Genomic DNA, 14,747 nt, shown 5'->3' on the forward strand with positions numbered 1-14,747 from the left:
TTTTGATTTGTGTTATATAATATTTGATGAAAATTATACGAATTGAATGAGTTTTAAATGTATATTTTATTCATATAGTTTTTCTTCGAGAGTTTAGATTTGGGAAGATTCAAGTTCAAGTCTTAGAGTATAAGGTTTTTGCTTAATATGTTGGACGTGCTATTAAGGGCTTTTCTTCCTATTAAATATTAGGTTAGGGGACTCTTTAAATGGACCTGGTTAAGACAAACCTGGTTTAAATTTTTCGTTGTGACATTGCATCGGTTAAAAAAAAAGGGAAGTGATATTTGTACCACATAACTTAATTAACTTACTATACAATATAAGTATTATAACACACTGTACAAAGCAGTTAATGTAAACTTATGATAAATTAATCAAGTAATGTCATACTAATATCACTTCCAAAAAAACTATGGAGGTGTGGTGGGCCCGGATGAAAAACAGAGGACCAAACAATATTCGAAGACTTTAATGTATGCACATGGAACAATTAATGCCCACAAAAAGTTCATATTTCTTTAGTTGATGAACAATCAAAGGACAGAAACAATAAGATAGGTTTTGTTTTTAACAACGTTATGGAGGAATCATAGAAAGCTCATAAAGAGAAATGCTTGAAAAAAAAAGTCTTGAAGTGCCGTCTTTATTCACTCATAGTGATTATAGACTTTCATTGGTATGTGTCTTCTTTATTTCATTTTGTTATGGTTTATGGTACAAGAGGTAAGTCTCACTTTGTCTCTACAAGAGATGGGAATAAAGGGCATTTTTACCCACCTCACATATATATAGGCCAAATATATATAATCGAGAGTAAAATATAAATGCTTCGTATACTTTTTGGGGTGTTCTATTCATTGATATTTGATCTATTCAATGCGAGTAAATAAAGGTACAAAACTGTACAAGTGACATATATATCTTGTTAGAGATGCGCAGTACTTGACAACTTCAACTCGATCATGTTGTCATGTGGATGATTCCTTTAGGATAATTAGTCAACTATATATGGCGTGGTAGAAGAGTTTTTGAATAGAAAATTTTATCTTTAGGTTACTAAGTTCTGGATTGGTTAGTTGAAAAGTTAAAGCTTTTCGTTGATCAAGGTTTCATCAATTGGATCATTTATTTATTCGTAGATAACTACATATACTAAAAGGTAAAAAGTAAAAATGCAAAACAAAATCAATAACTTAAGAAAGAAGATGGCAAAAATTTCTAATTAACTTCCGTAAATTATTTAGTGAACAAAGGAGAGAGACATTTTAAAGTTATCTTTTTACTTTTTACCTTTTCTTTTTTTACTTTTTTAAACATAATGAGTAAATACTTAATAATGTAATTTATGATGTACGAGTAATATAGATAAGATTAACAGAGATTGCAATACAAAAGTCTAACTCAAATGTGAGCATATCAATAGATAAAGAGAGGACAAGTAGGAGCATGTGACCTTCTAATTTTCAAAGCAAAGCTACGTGTGTGATAAAAGGCTAAAAGAAAATGAGTATGGAAATTGGAAAGACACATGACTAGCCATTGTGCTTGCTATTGTTGATATATGCAAAAAAAAAGGTATATGTGAGAAGATATCAATCACTCATGAATCAAACAGCTTCCATATTTGTAACGGACACACTGATCTCATCCCTGCCCAAGTCAAATAGTAGTAGCCATACTAAATTAAAATTGAAATTTTTTTAAAACCAATGTCTATAGTTTCAATTGTTATTTTGAAGGATATTATACGAATCAAAAGTCAAATAGTAGTAGCCATATCAATCTATCATACTACTTGTATTCTTTTAGAAATTGAAAAAATGCTCTAAAAACCAATCAAAAGTCATAATGTGTATCAATATGCATGTTTGCAACATGTACATCTAGTATTTTGTTTTTTATTTTGGAGTATTATTTTCACAACATCGTACATCTTTGTATAAACACTTGAAAAAGAAGAAAGTTTTTGTCTTTGTTGTAGTGCCCGCACAGTTCAACTTCAAAATATGACCTAGTGAAAGAAAGTCATCTTTACTACTCAAGATTTTAAGGATAGACTTTTCTGTTAAAGTAGTGATATTCGTACCACAGTTTTCGATAAATTTACCACATTGTATAGGTTATACAGCTCATTGTACAAGCATTTAATACACGACTGTGGTAGATTTATCAAAAGTGGTGGTACAAGTATCACATTCCTTTCTGTTAACTTGCCACATACATCATCCTCTTTCTTTTGTTGATTTTCATACATCTTTTTCATGGGATCTTGATATTTTACCCAAACAAGTAGGATATATCACTCTCCCACATGTAAATCAATCTTCTGTTATATCGTAAAAGCACGTATGCATGTAGTAGTTTAACAAATCAGTCAATAAAATTATCAAATCGATTCACAATACCCTTCAAGACATGCCTACTAAAATCGCCTTTCCTCATTTTTGAAAATGACCCACGACCTGTTTTCTCCTGTGACATCATTTTCTTTTCACGATATGATTATCAAGTGAAAACTATAAACACAAAAGTCTCAATCATAGTGATTTAACTTCATTTTAATTTTTAACAACTACGCACGGCTAAAGGATATGAAAATATAAAACAAGCTTCAGCTAATTTAAAATTCAACATAATATACGTGACTAAATATTGTACTAATAGCTCCACTTCTGTAGTTCTGTAAACACAAAAGTCCCAATCATAGTGGTTTTAACAGCTAGACAAAGATGAAGGATTTGTACATATAACATATGGGGGAGGATATAAAACACAGTTCCACTTCATTTAGTTTAATTAAAGTTCGACGTAGCATATGTTAGGAAATGCACAAACAGTTCCACTTCTGTACTGTGCAAGTTCTTTAAAGATAAAGAAGGAAATTGTAACCAAATCATTACAAATCCTATGATCCCCACTTCCCTATCTATGTATAAAAACAGAAATCCAAAAGATTCACAATCTCAACTGACTTTCCTCTAAAGCTTGTTTTGGAGCTCATCATCCAAAACAAGTAACACAACAAGCTGTTGAACACTAAAGCATTAAAGTATAACCAAAACAGCAATCTTGTTAATCACTTAAACGTGTCCTTTTAGGCCCTGCGACTTCTCACTTCGTCATATCTGTCGATAAACATAGGCGGGTACAGATCTTTACCCAATTCCGCGGAGTAAAGATCAGTATCAGCAGTTATTCTTGCAGTTACCCCTTTTGAAAGTGGACTTGGTTTCTGACCATGAGATAAGAAGCTGGAACCTCGCCTTTTGGCTTTGATGGACTCTGTGAGATTCATGTAGCTAGGTTTGCTTACACTGCCCTCTTTACCACTGCTGCTCGACACACGAGTTTCAGAAGTTGAAGATGATGAATTGGTTGATGACGTGCTCTCGTCAAACATAGAGCCAGAACATGGGTTCGTTGATGATGATTGTGTGATTGGACTTGACATAGATGGTTTTGCAGAAACCCGGGTTGACACTAGATTCCTTCTGACCTTCAATGGATCATGTTCAGTAGAAAAAGAGCAGGATTTAACACTGCGTTCATCGTAACCCTTAAGTTCAGATGAAACTTTAGGGGAGCTGTTGTTTTCCCAAGATTTGGTAGCCATCCAACCATTCAACCAGCTCCATTCAGGTGTTTGCTTGGAAGATCTTGGAGAACCAGCCTTACTTGTTCTTACTCTCTAAGAAATTATAGAACTAAATCATGTTACTATAATGTAATTATAATAAGCAGCCCAGCACACAATAAAAACTTAATCAATGAACTAAACCGTGTTCCTAAAATCTAATTATAATAAGCAACCCAGCACAGAATAACTTTTTAAAAAATCACCTGTTGATTAAGGGCATAAGCTTTAGCCCTGTCCCTCTTCATGGCACCATCTTGTCTCATTTGTTCCTTTGATCTCACTTCTTCTGCAGTCCCATGACTATTGCACCATCCACCCTATTAGAAGTATAAAAAAACACTTATTCAATAATCACAATGCAAAGATTAAATTGTAAGATGATACAGTATGATCATAGTTTTCTTTACCTCGGTTTGTTTGATCGTGCCACCTTGGTTTCTTGAAGTTTCCAGGCTTTCTGTAGCACGACCAGACTGAGCTCTAGCACGGGCTTGAGCTCGGACAAGAGCCTGCATACACCTTAATGTCACATCTGCTTGTTTTCTAACTAGCCGTCCTCGTACTATGGCTTGCAGCCTTACCAATGCTTTTAAAGCCCTTAAAGCTTGTCTTGCCTTCAATTAGCGTATCAACAAAAGTGAGGTTATTAACACTGAACACAAAGTAATTATTACTTTTATACGTTTCTCTGACCATTTTATGCTTCTCCTAGCTCTTGCTAGAGTTCATAGCAATAAATTTATTGTTTTTAATGTTCAGAAAAAATTAAGACTGAATACGAAGTAATGGTCTCGCCTTCAACCAGAATACATTTTCAAGCATCAAATTAACCAACAAAATCTGTTTGCCAACATTATTCCAATCTCTACACAAAACCAACCGCTCCAATATTGATTTCCACTAGTCGACCAAAACAAAAACACTACAGGAAGCAAATTTGACACATTCGCCTAAATTGGGCATGTTGAATTATACTACATCTAATAACAAGTTAAACTCACCAAACAAAAACATAACTAGCTATCAATAACTGGTAACCTCAGAAACATACACAATCTCATCATTTAATATACTTATTGTAATCATAACATACAATATTATAAGAAGACATATAATAAGAATAAGTGATGACAATCATAACAGCCCTACTACTGCACTAGAATACATATCAATTTAACCCTTACCCGAGGAATATCCAACCCGCCCAACTTGCCATTTTTCAACATAACAAAATTAAACAAATGTAGATTGTTTTAAAAGCCTTACATGAACGAGAACAAAGAAAAGTTAAAAAGTTACCAAGAAAGAGCGAAAAACAGATTGAATTCGGATAGCAGCCCATTCTTGCTTAACAACCATGAAATCTTTAGGCTGGGCTCTAACCACAGTAGCAACAGCAGCAGAAAAAGAAACATCTTCAGACCGAGAACCACCAGCATCCGAAGTCGATAACCGCCCTCCTTTTATCCCTTTCGATGAAAACCCTCCCCCAGGCCCGCCTGACTGACTCCTCCACAGCTTCCAAGTTCTAATCTTGCTTCCACCAATCTTCTCCTACCATCAACATAATGACACCCAGTTCATTAAAACCAACAAAACCACACACAATAAAAAAAATCAAGAAAACTCAAGAAAAAATAAAACCTTACTTGTTCTTGGCAATTGGAATTGGATTTTTGAAACCCAATTAATGATTTGATCCATTTTGTAGAGCCGCCCATTTCAGACAACCAGACCAAACGAAACAGAATATATATCTGATTTTGATTCTTTTTAAGTTAAAATTTAATGAATAAAAGTTAAAGGGGGAGAGTTATTTGAAATTTGAAAGAAAAAATAAAAGGGATATGAAAAGAAAAGTAACGGATAGTTTTATTATTGGGAAGATAGATAGTTGGGATTGTAATTAATGGGCGCGTAACGGTGTAATGTAAATGTAAATGCGTTTTTTCCACGTTTTGTGGGGGCATAAATTGAATAGTGTGTGTGTGACATAACTTCAGACTTGCTTTTGGATCCCAAGAGACGATTATTCTAGTGGGACGAAAATTCTTGGGCTCATATGATAGAGTTTTCATACAGGCCCAACCTCCATATATTATTCTTACCTTGCGTCTCGAAATATATGTATGCATAAAAAACACATACAGTTTTAAAAAAATTTAATTTTGACTTTTTAAAGTTTTTTCTTTCGACTTTTACTATAAATATTTTTGTTGTACTATATATTAGTTGATAAAAATTATCAATGAAAAATATATTTAAAACTCAATTCGTCTATATATTTTATATGAAATGTTATATGATATAAAAAAAAAATTATGGTCAAAATTGAAAACAGAAGAGTTGGCAAGTAAAAATTAGACATTTAATATGCGACGCGAATTAGTTTAATAACAAGACATTTAAGAATGGAAAAATAAGCTCAATGGGTTCTTCCTCCGAATACTTGTAACGACTCAAGGTCAACATTTTGTTATTTAGTGTACGTGTAGAACTTCACAATTGTACGGTGAGATTTTCCTGATGTCGTATCTCAGCTGAATATTAATATGTTTTTTATCTCAAAATGATTGTCTCAAAGACAAGATTTACGTGAATTAAAAAAAACACACAATTTTTACATTATGTCACCAATGATATTTGATATTTTGATTAGTAAAAGAAAAAAACCAAGATGTTGTTAGAACTTAGAAGCATGGTAGAATCATGTTTTTTCCTCACAAACCCCAACCCTGAAAATTATGGTAGAGGCTTGTTATTAGAAGCATATATATACTTGTTAACCCCTGAGTAAAAATATGCGAATGGGTATATATTTATGGACAAGGGAGGTAGTATTTTTTTATTTTTTTTTTTTTGTAACTTTAATTGCTTATGACATTTTTTCTAAATATTAATGCATCACTCTTCTCACAAATAATTTTCTTGTTTCACATAACTTATAACAAGATTGTTTTTGGTAGAGCCATTATTATTGTAAATGATTACTCAAAATCATAAGATCATCTCTCATTAGGTACGAATGTACGATTTCTAATTATCTATTGATACAACATTTTGTTTGTTTGAAATTAATGACTCTGTCAACTAAATACTTGATGTTATCTATACTACTTTATAATAATTATCAATCCCTTTATTTTTGAAAATTATTAGAAAATGGTTAGATGTAAAAATATTAAATTATCCTTAATAAACATCCAAGGGTTATTAGAAATTACAAATTTGCTCTTAATAAATTAATTTACACTTTAAACCCTTATCTTGTTTATTTACACTCTAAGTCTTTATCTTCTAAAATATTTTCACTGTCACCATCATATCAATTTACACGGTTACACCACTCGACACCAATTGTCGATGTCATTATCACCCGTCACCGACACCACTAAACCGTTATCGCTGTTACCCCTGCCGCATTGCGCGGGTACCATATGCTAGTATTATTTAATATCATCAACAAATTAATTGTATATATGTGGAAATTTATATTTATTATCTATTTTATCTAAAGAAGAATAATCGATAAGCAAAAGCATATAATTATGCATTGTTAGTTAAATCACAAGTAATTTTTGAAAATGTTTTTAAACAGTGCTATATAATCAAGTAATCAACTTCTATATTATCACCTCCACATTGTAGCTTCTACTACTCCACATCCGATCCTACAAATTAAGTCTCAAGATATATAAGAAACGAAGAGGCCGGCAATTTCTTAGCTACAAACAACGACTTAGCTTTCAAACTAATTAATTTAGAACTAATAAACACGTACATTGAGCATGCGTTTGGTCTTCAATTGAGCTAGACTTGGTCCTGGTCTTCAAGATTATACTTGTATATATACCTTTTCTAGCTTGTCAAAAACTTGAAATGCGCCCAAATATAACGCCTGCTAGAAATATGGTAACACTATATATTTGACTGATTCAATATTATATAATTTTACAAGCTATAGATGAGACAAAAGGTATAAAGTAGTGGAACTTAACTGATAAACATAACCCCTTAATTAGATTGGCAAAATGGTATATTGGTAAGTAGATCTTTTTTCTAATAAGATACCAGGGATTCGATTCGTACCATATGTATGTTTCGGGAGTACATGTATTTAATTTTCATTGATGGAGGGTTTGGGAGAATTTTCCCCTCCAAAAAATCTTTGGATGATAGCGGTTTTTCATCGAGGTTTTAAATTGGGACCCACACGGTAAGAGATAGCTCTCTAACACGAGTTAAGTCAAAACAATGTATGTTAGATCTTCTGATATTTACGAGTGATTTATCCTTTAAAAAAAACTAGATTGAAAAAACTTAAAATGCACCAATGCCATGTCATTATTTACATATATTGCATAAAAATTAGTTTAAAAGTTCCTGAATTTTAAATGGAATTTAATTAATACTGTAATTTATAAGCACGCGCAAATTGTAAAATGTTAAATTAAAATTATAGTTACGGTGAATTAAAAAAAAAATTGATTTGCATTACAAAGCAACCGATTCCCATCATTATTATAAATCTATAGTTTAATAAAAGAAAGAAAGAACTAATAATTACTCCATTATCAAGATAAACTAGAACTCTGTAAAAATAAAAAATAAAAAATAAAAAAGATAACATTTGACTGTGTATGGGGTAACCACATGCATGCTCTAATTAACCACAAAAACATTTACCCTTATCACCCCTGTAAATGTACTTTTAGTTATTCCATCCGAGCAGCTCGCTAGCTCAACTCAATCTAATTAATTAATCTTCCACAAATTAAAGAATGTATCAATTGCTTGGAGAACCTTCAACTTGATTAATGATCACAGGTAGAGATCGAACTCTCTTGGCAACTAAAAGAATTAATCGTATCTAATATGTCAAATTAAAGCAACAGCTTATATATATATGGTTCCAGTTTTAGTTGTTACTGGTATATATGTCGGATCGACCCATGTTAACAAGTCTTGGTGAAAGATGCACACAAGGACTTGGTCTCGGAGAAGGGATTGGGCGGCTACTACTAGCATTATTTGTAGCCATCCTTGGTGATAGATTCACTTGTTCAAGTGCTTGAGATTGTAGTTTGATTGGGTAGTCTCTTACACAACCGATCCTGGGACCTGTCCCCGATGTCCACCTTGGGGATTTCAAATTGCCGGCTAGCTCTTGTATCCCTATCTTTTTTCCACGGCCATTTACTGTTTCTTTTGACGGCAGTCTATCTTCTATGAAAGGCTGAATTTTAGTTGATGGTTTCCCCTTATTCGACGAGTTGGACTTTGATTTCTCATCAGACGTAGCAGTGTGAAATGGATCATCTTCGTCTAATGGAGATTTCTTCACAATATAATATAATTAATTATTAAGTAAACAACAAAAGTTATATGGTACGTAGTTCATAAACATCAATTAGGATTTAGATATATAATACGGAATAACAAATTAATTATAGTAATTAAAAAAAGGCAATTAATTGAGAATTTCTTTATAATTGAGTTCTACGTACGTACCTTGACATTGGTCAAATCCACTTGATGTTGCTCAAGAAAAGAAAGGAACTCGTTAAAATTTTCTTCAGTTGGGTGATAATGACCACTATAGGGCCATATAGCCTGTCACAAGTAGCTAGATCATATGTTTATTCAATGAAATTAATTTCTGGTATATATATATACGGATATATAATAGATATACGTACCTGGAGGACTCCATCGTGAACAACAATCCGGCCAGCTGCTGTAGTGGCTGCGCCGGCCAAAAAACTGGAATGCTGGAACATACCCTTTTGCTTTTGTCCAACGTACAAGGCTCTTGACGTGCTAAGTACAAAGATCCATTTAGTTCCTTGGATGGTTTTCACAAATCTTCGGCTTTGTTTGTACATTAATTTCCCGCTTTCAATGATCACCTCATATTCTTCCCTTTCTTTCTACACGTACATTATTTTATTAGAAATCATGCATGATCCATGATATGATAATATTACAGTACGTACTTATAATTTCTTTATTTTTAATAGAAATAATATAAAATATTGCATGTAGTTATTCATACAGGTCCAAGATACTTTATGCACTGCGAATACAGTAAGTTTCTTGGGCAATTTTCAACACTTATTTCTTTTCCATCTCCAATATCCAACCTGAATATACAACAAATTTAATTAGTTTAAGCTGGTAGCTAGCTAGCTAGATGCATAATTAATTAATTAATTGAAGTGTCGCGCGATATATATGAAAGAGTAGAGTTTTAAAGTATATATATTTGGCCTTCGATCAAGTGGTGTTGGGCAAATGACTTGAGAGACGACGTATAAACAAACTTATATAAATTGCTTGTATATTTGTAGCTAGTGTAATAACAACACTTAATGTATATTAATTTATATATAGCATGGGGCATATATATACCAGTAAAAGAAAGGTTGTGTGCTTTGACTTGTGAACCAAACATTGTAGTATAGCTGCAGATTATGCCCATAGCGATGGCGTGGATCAATCTGCACGCGTACGCGCGTAAACTAATTAGAAGATTAATTAATTAATGAAACACGGTTAATATTCGTAAGAGATGATCAATGTTTTACAAGCTACCTAGCTACATAATGCACATACGAACAAATTAAGTTATACACGTGAGTTGAAATTTGATGCTTATACTTACCGCTTCAAGCCAATGACAGATGGCTAGCTTTTGAGCATTTTTGTCTTGTGATAACCCTTTCCCTACCTAGTATTTGGAATTATGCATGAAACAATTATAAGTATTAAAGATTAATACTCCGTATGCTATAAATGAAAGAAAAGGGTAGTAAGATGTAAATTAAAAGTAGGTAGGTAGGTGGATCTTTTCAAGAATCAAGACTATGGGTCAATGTTCAAATTTGCAAACTCATCAAAAATTTAATCGCTTTGAAGGTAAGTTAGTGACGGTCATATGGCATACAAAGAACTTGTCAAATTTTGATACCATTATATATAGAAAATGGCTCGGGGACTTATAACCGAGTAATAGATAATATATATAGTACTATTTAAATTAGCCAAATGTTTGACTAGGTCCACGAGCTAGGAAAAATGATCAGATCGAAGTTGTACCTTTGCGACCCTAGTACGAGCTCGCCCCCATCGTGACACCGCACTCTCCGGCTTGTCGTGGCAGAAAAACGACACTGAGCTCCGCCTTAGAGCTGCAAAATCTAGAGCTTTCCACCTATATATATATATATATATATATATACGTACGTTACATTATATAACATAGCATGCAAAAGATTTTTAACTTTCTGCATTTCTATGATAAAGACAATTATTATATATTAAAAGTATGGAACCACGGATGTCATGATATATCTTTCTAGTACGTTGTTTTTAGTTATACTAATTGATTACTTAAGATATAAATAATTAGTACCAAAGTTCTTCGACAACGACGGCACAATCTGCAAGATTCCTACGAGTTCGATAGCTCTTGTAGAATTTCTGAATCTTGAGAGCTGCCGCATCGAGCTCACTATCAGTACTACTACTACTACTAACGGCCGGTGGTCTTGGATGATGATTTTGATTAGTAGTAGTAGTAGTAGTACCAGCGGCAACGAACTCATAGAAGGCGTTGCCACTAATTCTTGACAAGTTTTCTTGATCAAGAACAAGATTCTTGAAAGAAAAGCTCGTATCCAATAACGACGACGAGTTTTTCTTATCTTCTTCTTCTTCTTCTTCTTCTTCTGGTTGATTGTCATAATTATTAGTGTCGTCGTCGTTGTTGGAACCAAACAGTCTGCCGTAGCTTAGTCCACGACCCCGTTGTTTCAGGATCCAGAAAAGAGACAAGAATGTAACTCCCATTTAATTTATATATTGAATTGGTTGCCGGGGATCGATATGAAAACCAAAAAACAGATCGAATTAATTAAGAAGAATATATATATATATATATGTACGGGTGCGTACGTACGTAGTTTGGTAAGTAAAATATGGGATATGAAATTAGTATTTATATGTGGATCGATGCTCTTGTAGTGGAAAGGGTTGCAACCGTCAAAGACGCATGCACGCACTTCCGATCGAACAGTCTAGTGTTTGGAAAAGAGGGAGCGTGTTGTCCCCCATATATATACTCTATGAGAGATAGATATATGTATGTAAGTATGGTCCTGTTATAGGAAACAATTCTAATTAGGCCTAAATACATAGTACTATATATTAATTGCAGAGTCTACTTTTATACGGGGAGTAGTATATATATATACATTCATACTTAGCGTGTGTGGTGGTACTTCCCGTATCATATAAGTTCATTCGCATGCATATAATTAAACTGAAATATATACAAATTATAATTACAACAACATGCAAATTCAAAAGTAAAATGTATCAAAGATCAAGACCAATTCTTGGCTCAAAGACGGGGACCAGTACATGTGAAGCACCCAATATTTTTGACCCAAACTAGTCCCCAGTTAATTAAGGAGCGCTTCGCCGATTTTTACACGTACAAACCCCTTTTCCATCTATAATTAATGACCTACAATTTAATTTAATTTTTACATGGTCGATCAATCTTTACGTACATAGATAGATGACCTGCCGCCTGCGTTTAAGTATATCAACTTAAAAGAAGAAAGTATTATCAATTTGATTGGAACAACATTTTTTATACTCATATACTTGTTAATTGAATCACGTACGCTACGAACACCATCAATCGACATCGTTCAAAGTTATCAAAGTACTATAGAGTATAGATCGACGACATGATAATATGATTTTCTTTTGACAAAATTACCTTCCATCCATCATCAATAAAGTAAAATCGATTAAGGTTTTACGATAATATTTAAGATTATTTGAATTAATTTAGATATAGAGTAATTTTGTCAATGCATCATTACATTGGTCATTGGCTTTCTATATAAAGTAAAAAGTAAATTCATGGAGTGGGAAGGCATTAAAAAATCATTGATAGCATCTAAATTTGTGTTTCGTGACAATTTAAATAGTGAAATTACACAAGCACTCGTTTATTTTAAATATTACTAGATAAGTACCTGCATATTGCAGTGACAAAAATAGACAACGTTTGACATGTTGTGACAATGTTAATGTTAAAATACTTAATCGCAATTTTTATTTGTATCATATTTTTGACAAATAACAAACAAAAAAAATATTTGACGAACAAAGACAATTTTAATGAAGTCTGAAACTTTTGTAAGGGTATTTTGGTCACAGTGAATAAAAGGTAAATAGGGATATATTAAGATAAAAGGTAAATTAAACATGCTATTAAAAGTTTAAAAAGTGAGGGTGAGTTTATTTTATAAAGTAGTGTAGAATATTGCTAACAACTAGGCAATAAGTACGTGGAAAACCACCCTAACAACTATTTTTGGTCTAAAAGTTGACACGAATTGAACATGCAAATAATATCATAAATATTCATACATATATCACATATACAATCGATATATAAGTCTTATGCAAAAAATAATACAGTAGTACGTATCAAACTTTCGTAAACCGTGCCGAAATCTTCAAACGTATCTTTGTTAAATTTCAATCCAATTTCAAAATTTCATGGTTTCATACGCTTTAACTAACAATTCATAAGGGTATAGTAGTCATTGTATATGTATTATAAAATCATACTATATATATATGATATTAATAATAAATTTAAATTAGATATAGATAACTAACTACAGCAAAACTACGTGTTCCTAAAAAATGGTGCTTTAGGGATTCCATTTATGATATTGGTCAAATGTTTAACACATTCTAAAAATCAAATGATATAGATAGAGTTGTAATTTATGATTATGATTAATGATTTTAGTTTAACATAATCTAGCGAGAAGTAATATCAAGGTAAAAGCTGCTTTCATTACTACTAAGGTTTAAATAAAAAATCTTAATTAGGGAGCATTTGGTTCGCAAAATATTTTTGGAGGAATTGAAATTTGTTAAAAGAATTAGAATCCGAAAGTTTTAAAATATATCATGCGTTTGATTGATAGAATTCAATGGAATTCAGTTAACTAAATTGGAATTTAAGCTTTAAAAAATGACAAAATTATCCTTTTATTATTATATATATATTTTACATTTTTAATTTATAACATAACATACTACTGTATAATACCCTTTCTTATATTAAAAATAAATAAATAAAAATATAGCAATAAGATAGATCGATCATAAGCTACGGTGGCAAGGAAGTTATTGGTCAATGGATTCGGTGGTTGTTAACAGTGGTCAGTGGCGGCACAGCAAGAAAAACGGCATAGATACAAGAATCAAGAGGAAATGGGTTTGTTTACTTTGTGGGGCTTTTTTGTCAAATTGTTTGAATTCCAATGGAATTCAAAACTTTTCATAGATTTGATAAAAGAATTCTGAATTCTCTATTTTAAGAAATTTGGAAGGAAGTTTTGAATTCCAATTTCATTATTTTCTCAACCAACCAACCAAAAGAATGAAATTTATATTCCAATTCCATTGATTAAATTCCATGAACCAAACATGCTCTTAATAAACAAACATGAACATGGTTATTTTGTTTTCCTTTATCTATATTCCTTAATTGGTTACATATTAATTAAATATGTAAACATGATCTATTCTTTAATTGGTTACAAATTAATTAAATATATAAACACGAACCTGTTTATATATGTCTGGTTTGTTGGCAATTATACAAATAATTCAAAGATAACAATATATAATTATCATTCAACTACTTAAACTCGTTCCAAACTCCTTGAAATTTATCCAAGCTCTCTCTTTTTTCTTTTTCTTTTTTTTTCCTTTTTCTTTTTTTTTTTACTCTTGACATGCACTATTTTGAAAAATTAATCACCTCACTTGTTCATTTTGCCATTTACAAATTTAGATGGTTATTTTAGAAGTAATCCTTATGAATAAGGATAGAGATTCTTTAAAGTACGTTGAAAGTAACTTTATAGGTAAAATTATATAATCTTGACAATTGGATTAAAATTAAGGGTTAGGATTTAAAAATGATTTTTAAATCTTGTCCTTTGATTTTACTTATGAAATTGTTTCAACTTTAGAAGATATCAATCCTATGAATTAACAAGTA

General features: G+C 32.0%; 2 protein-coding genes across 2 annotated transcripts; both read right to left on the reverse strand.

The window, feature by feature from the left end:
• Positions 1 to 2,784: 2,784 nt before the first annotated feature.
• Positions 2,785 to 5,452, reverse strand: LOC122589787 (protein IQ-DOMAIN 8-like). The gene is made up of 5 exons (XM_043762111.1): positions 5,290 to 5,452; positions 4,940 to 5,194; positions 4,048 to 4,254; positions 3,844 to 3,957; positions 2,785 to 3,691 (listed from the first exon to the last, which is right to left on the reverse strand). Exons 1-5 carry the CDS (start codon positions 5,359 to 5,361, stop codon positions 3,098 to 3,100), a joined length of 1,242 nt encoding a protein of 413 aa, XP_043618046.1. The 5' UTR covers positions 5,362 to 5,452; the 3' UTR covers positions 2,785 to 3,097.
• A 3,016-nt stretch (positions 5,453 to 8,468) lies between these two features.
• Positions 8,469 to 11,491, reverse strand: LOC122588369 (IQ domain-containing protein IQM1-like). The gene is made up of 8 exons (XM_043760474.1): positions 11,055 to 11,491; positions 10,739 to 10,853; positions 10,305 to 10,370; positions 10,052 to 10,140; positions 9,696 to 9,783; positions 9,340 to 9,570; positions 9,152 to 9,253; positions 8,469 to 8,978 (listed from the first exon to the last, which is right to left on the reverse strand). The coding sequence occupies exons 1-8, from the start codon at positions 11,489 to 11,491 to the stop codon at positions 8,559 to 8,561; spliced, it is 1,548 nt and encodes a 515-aa protein (XP_043616409.1). The 3' UTR covers positions 8,469 to 8,558.
• Between the last annotated feature and the right edge of the window lie 3,256 nt (positions 11,492 to 14,747).

Source organism: Erigeron canadensis, chromosome 2, assembly GCF_010389155.1.
Source record: "Erigeron canadensis isolate Cc75 chromosome 2, C_canadensis_v1, whole genome shotgun sequence".
In the NCBI taxonomy this organism is placed as follows: Eukaryota; Viridiplantae; Streptophyta; class Magnoliopsida; order Asterales; family Asteraceae; genus Erigeron; species Erigeron canadensis.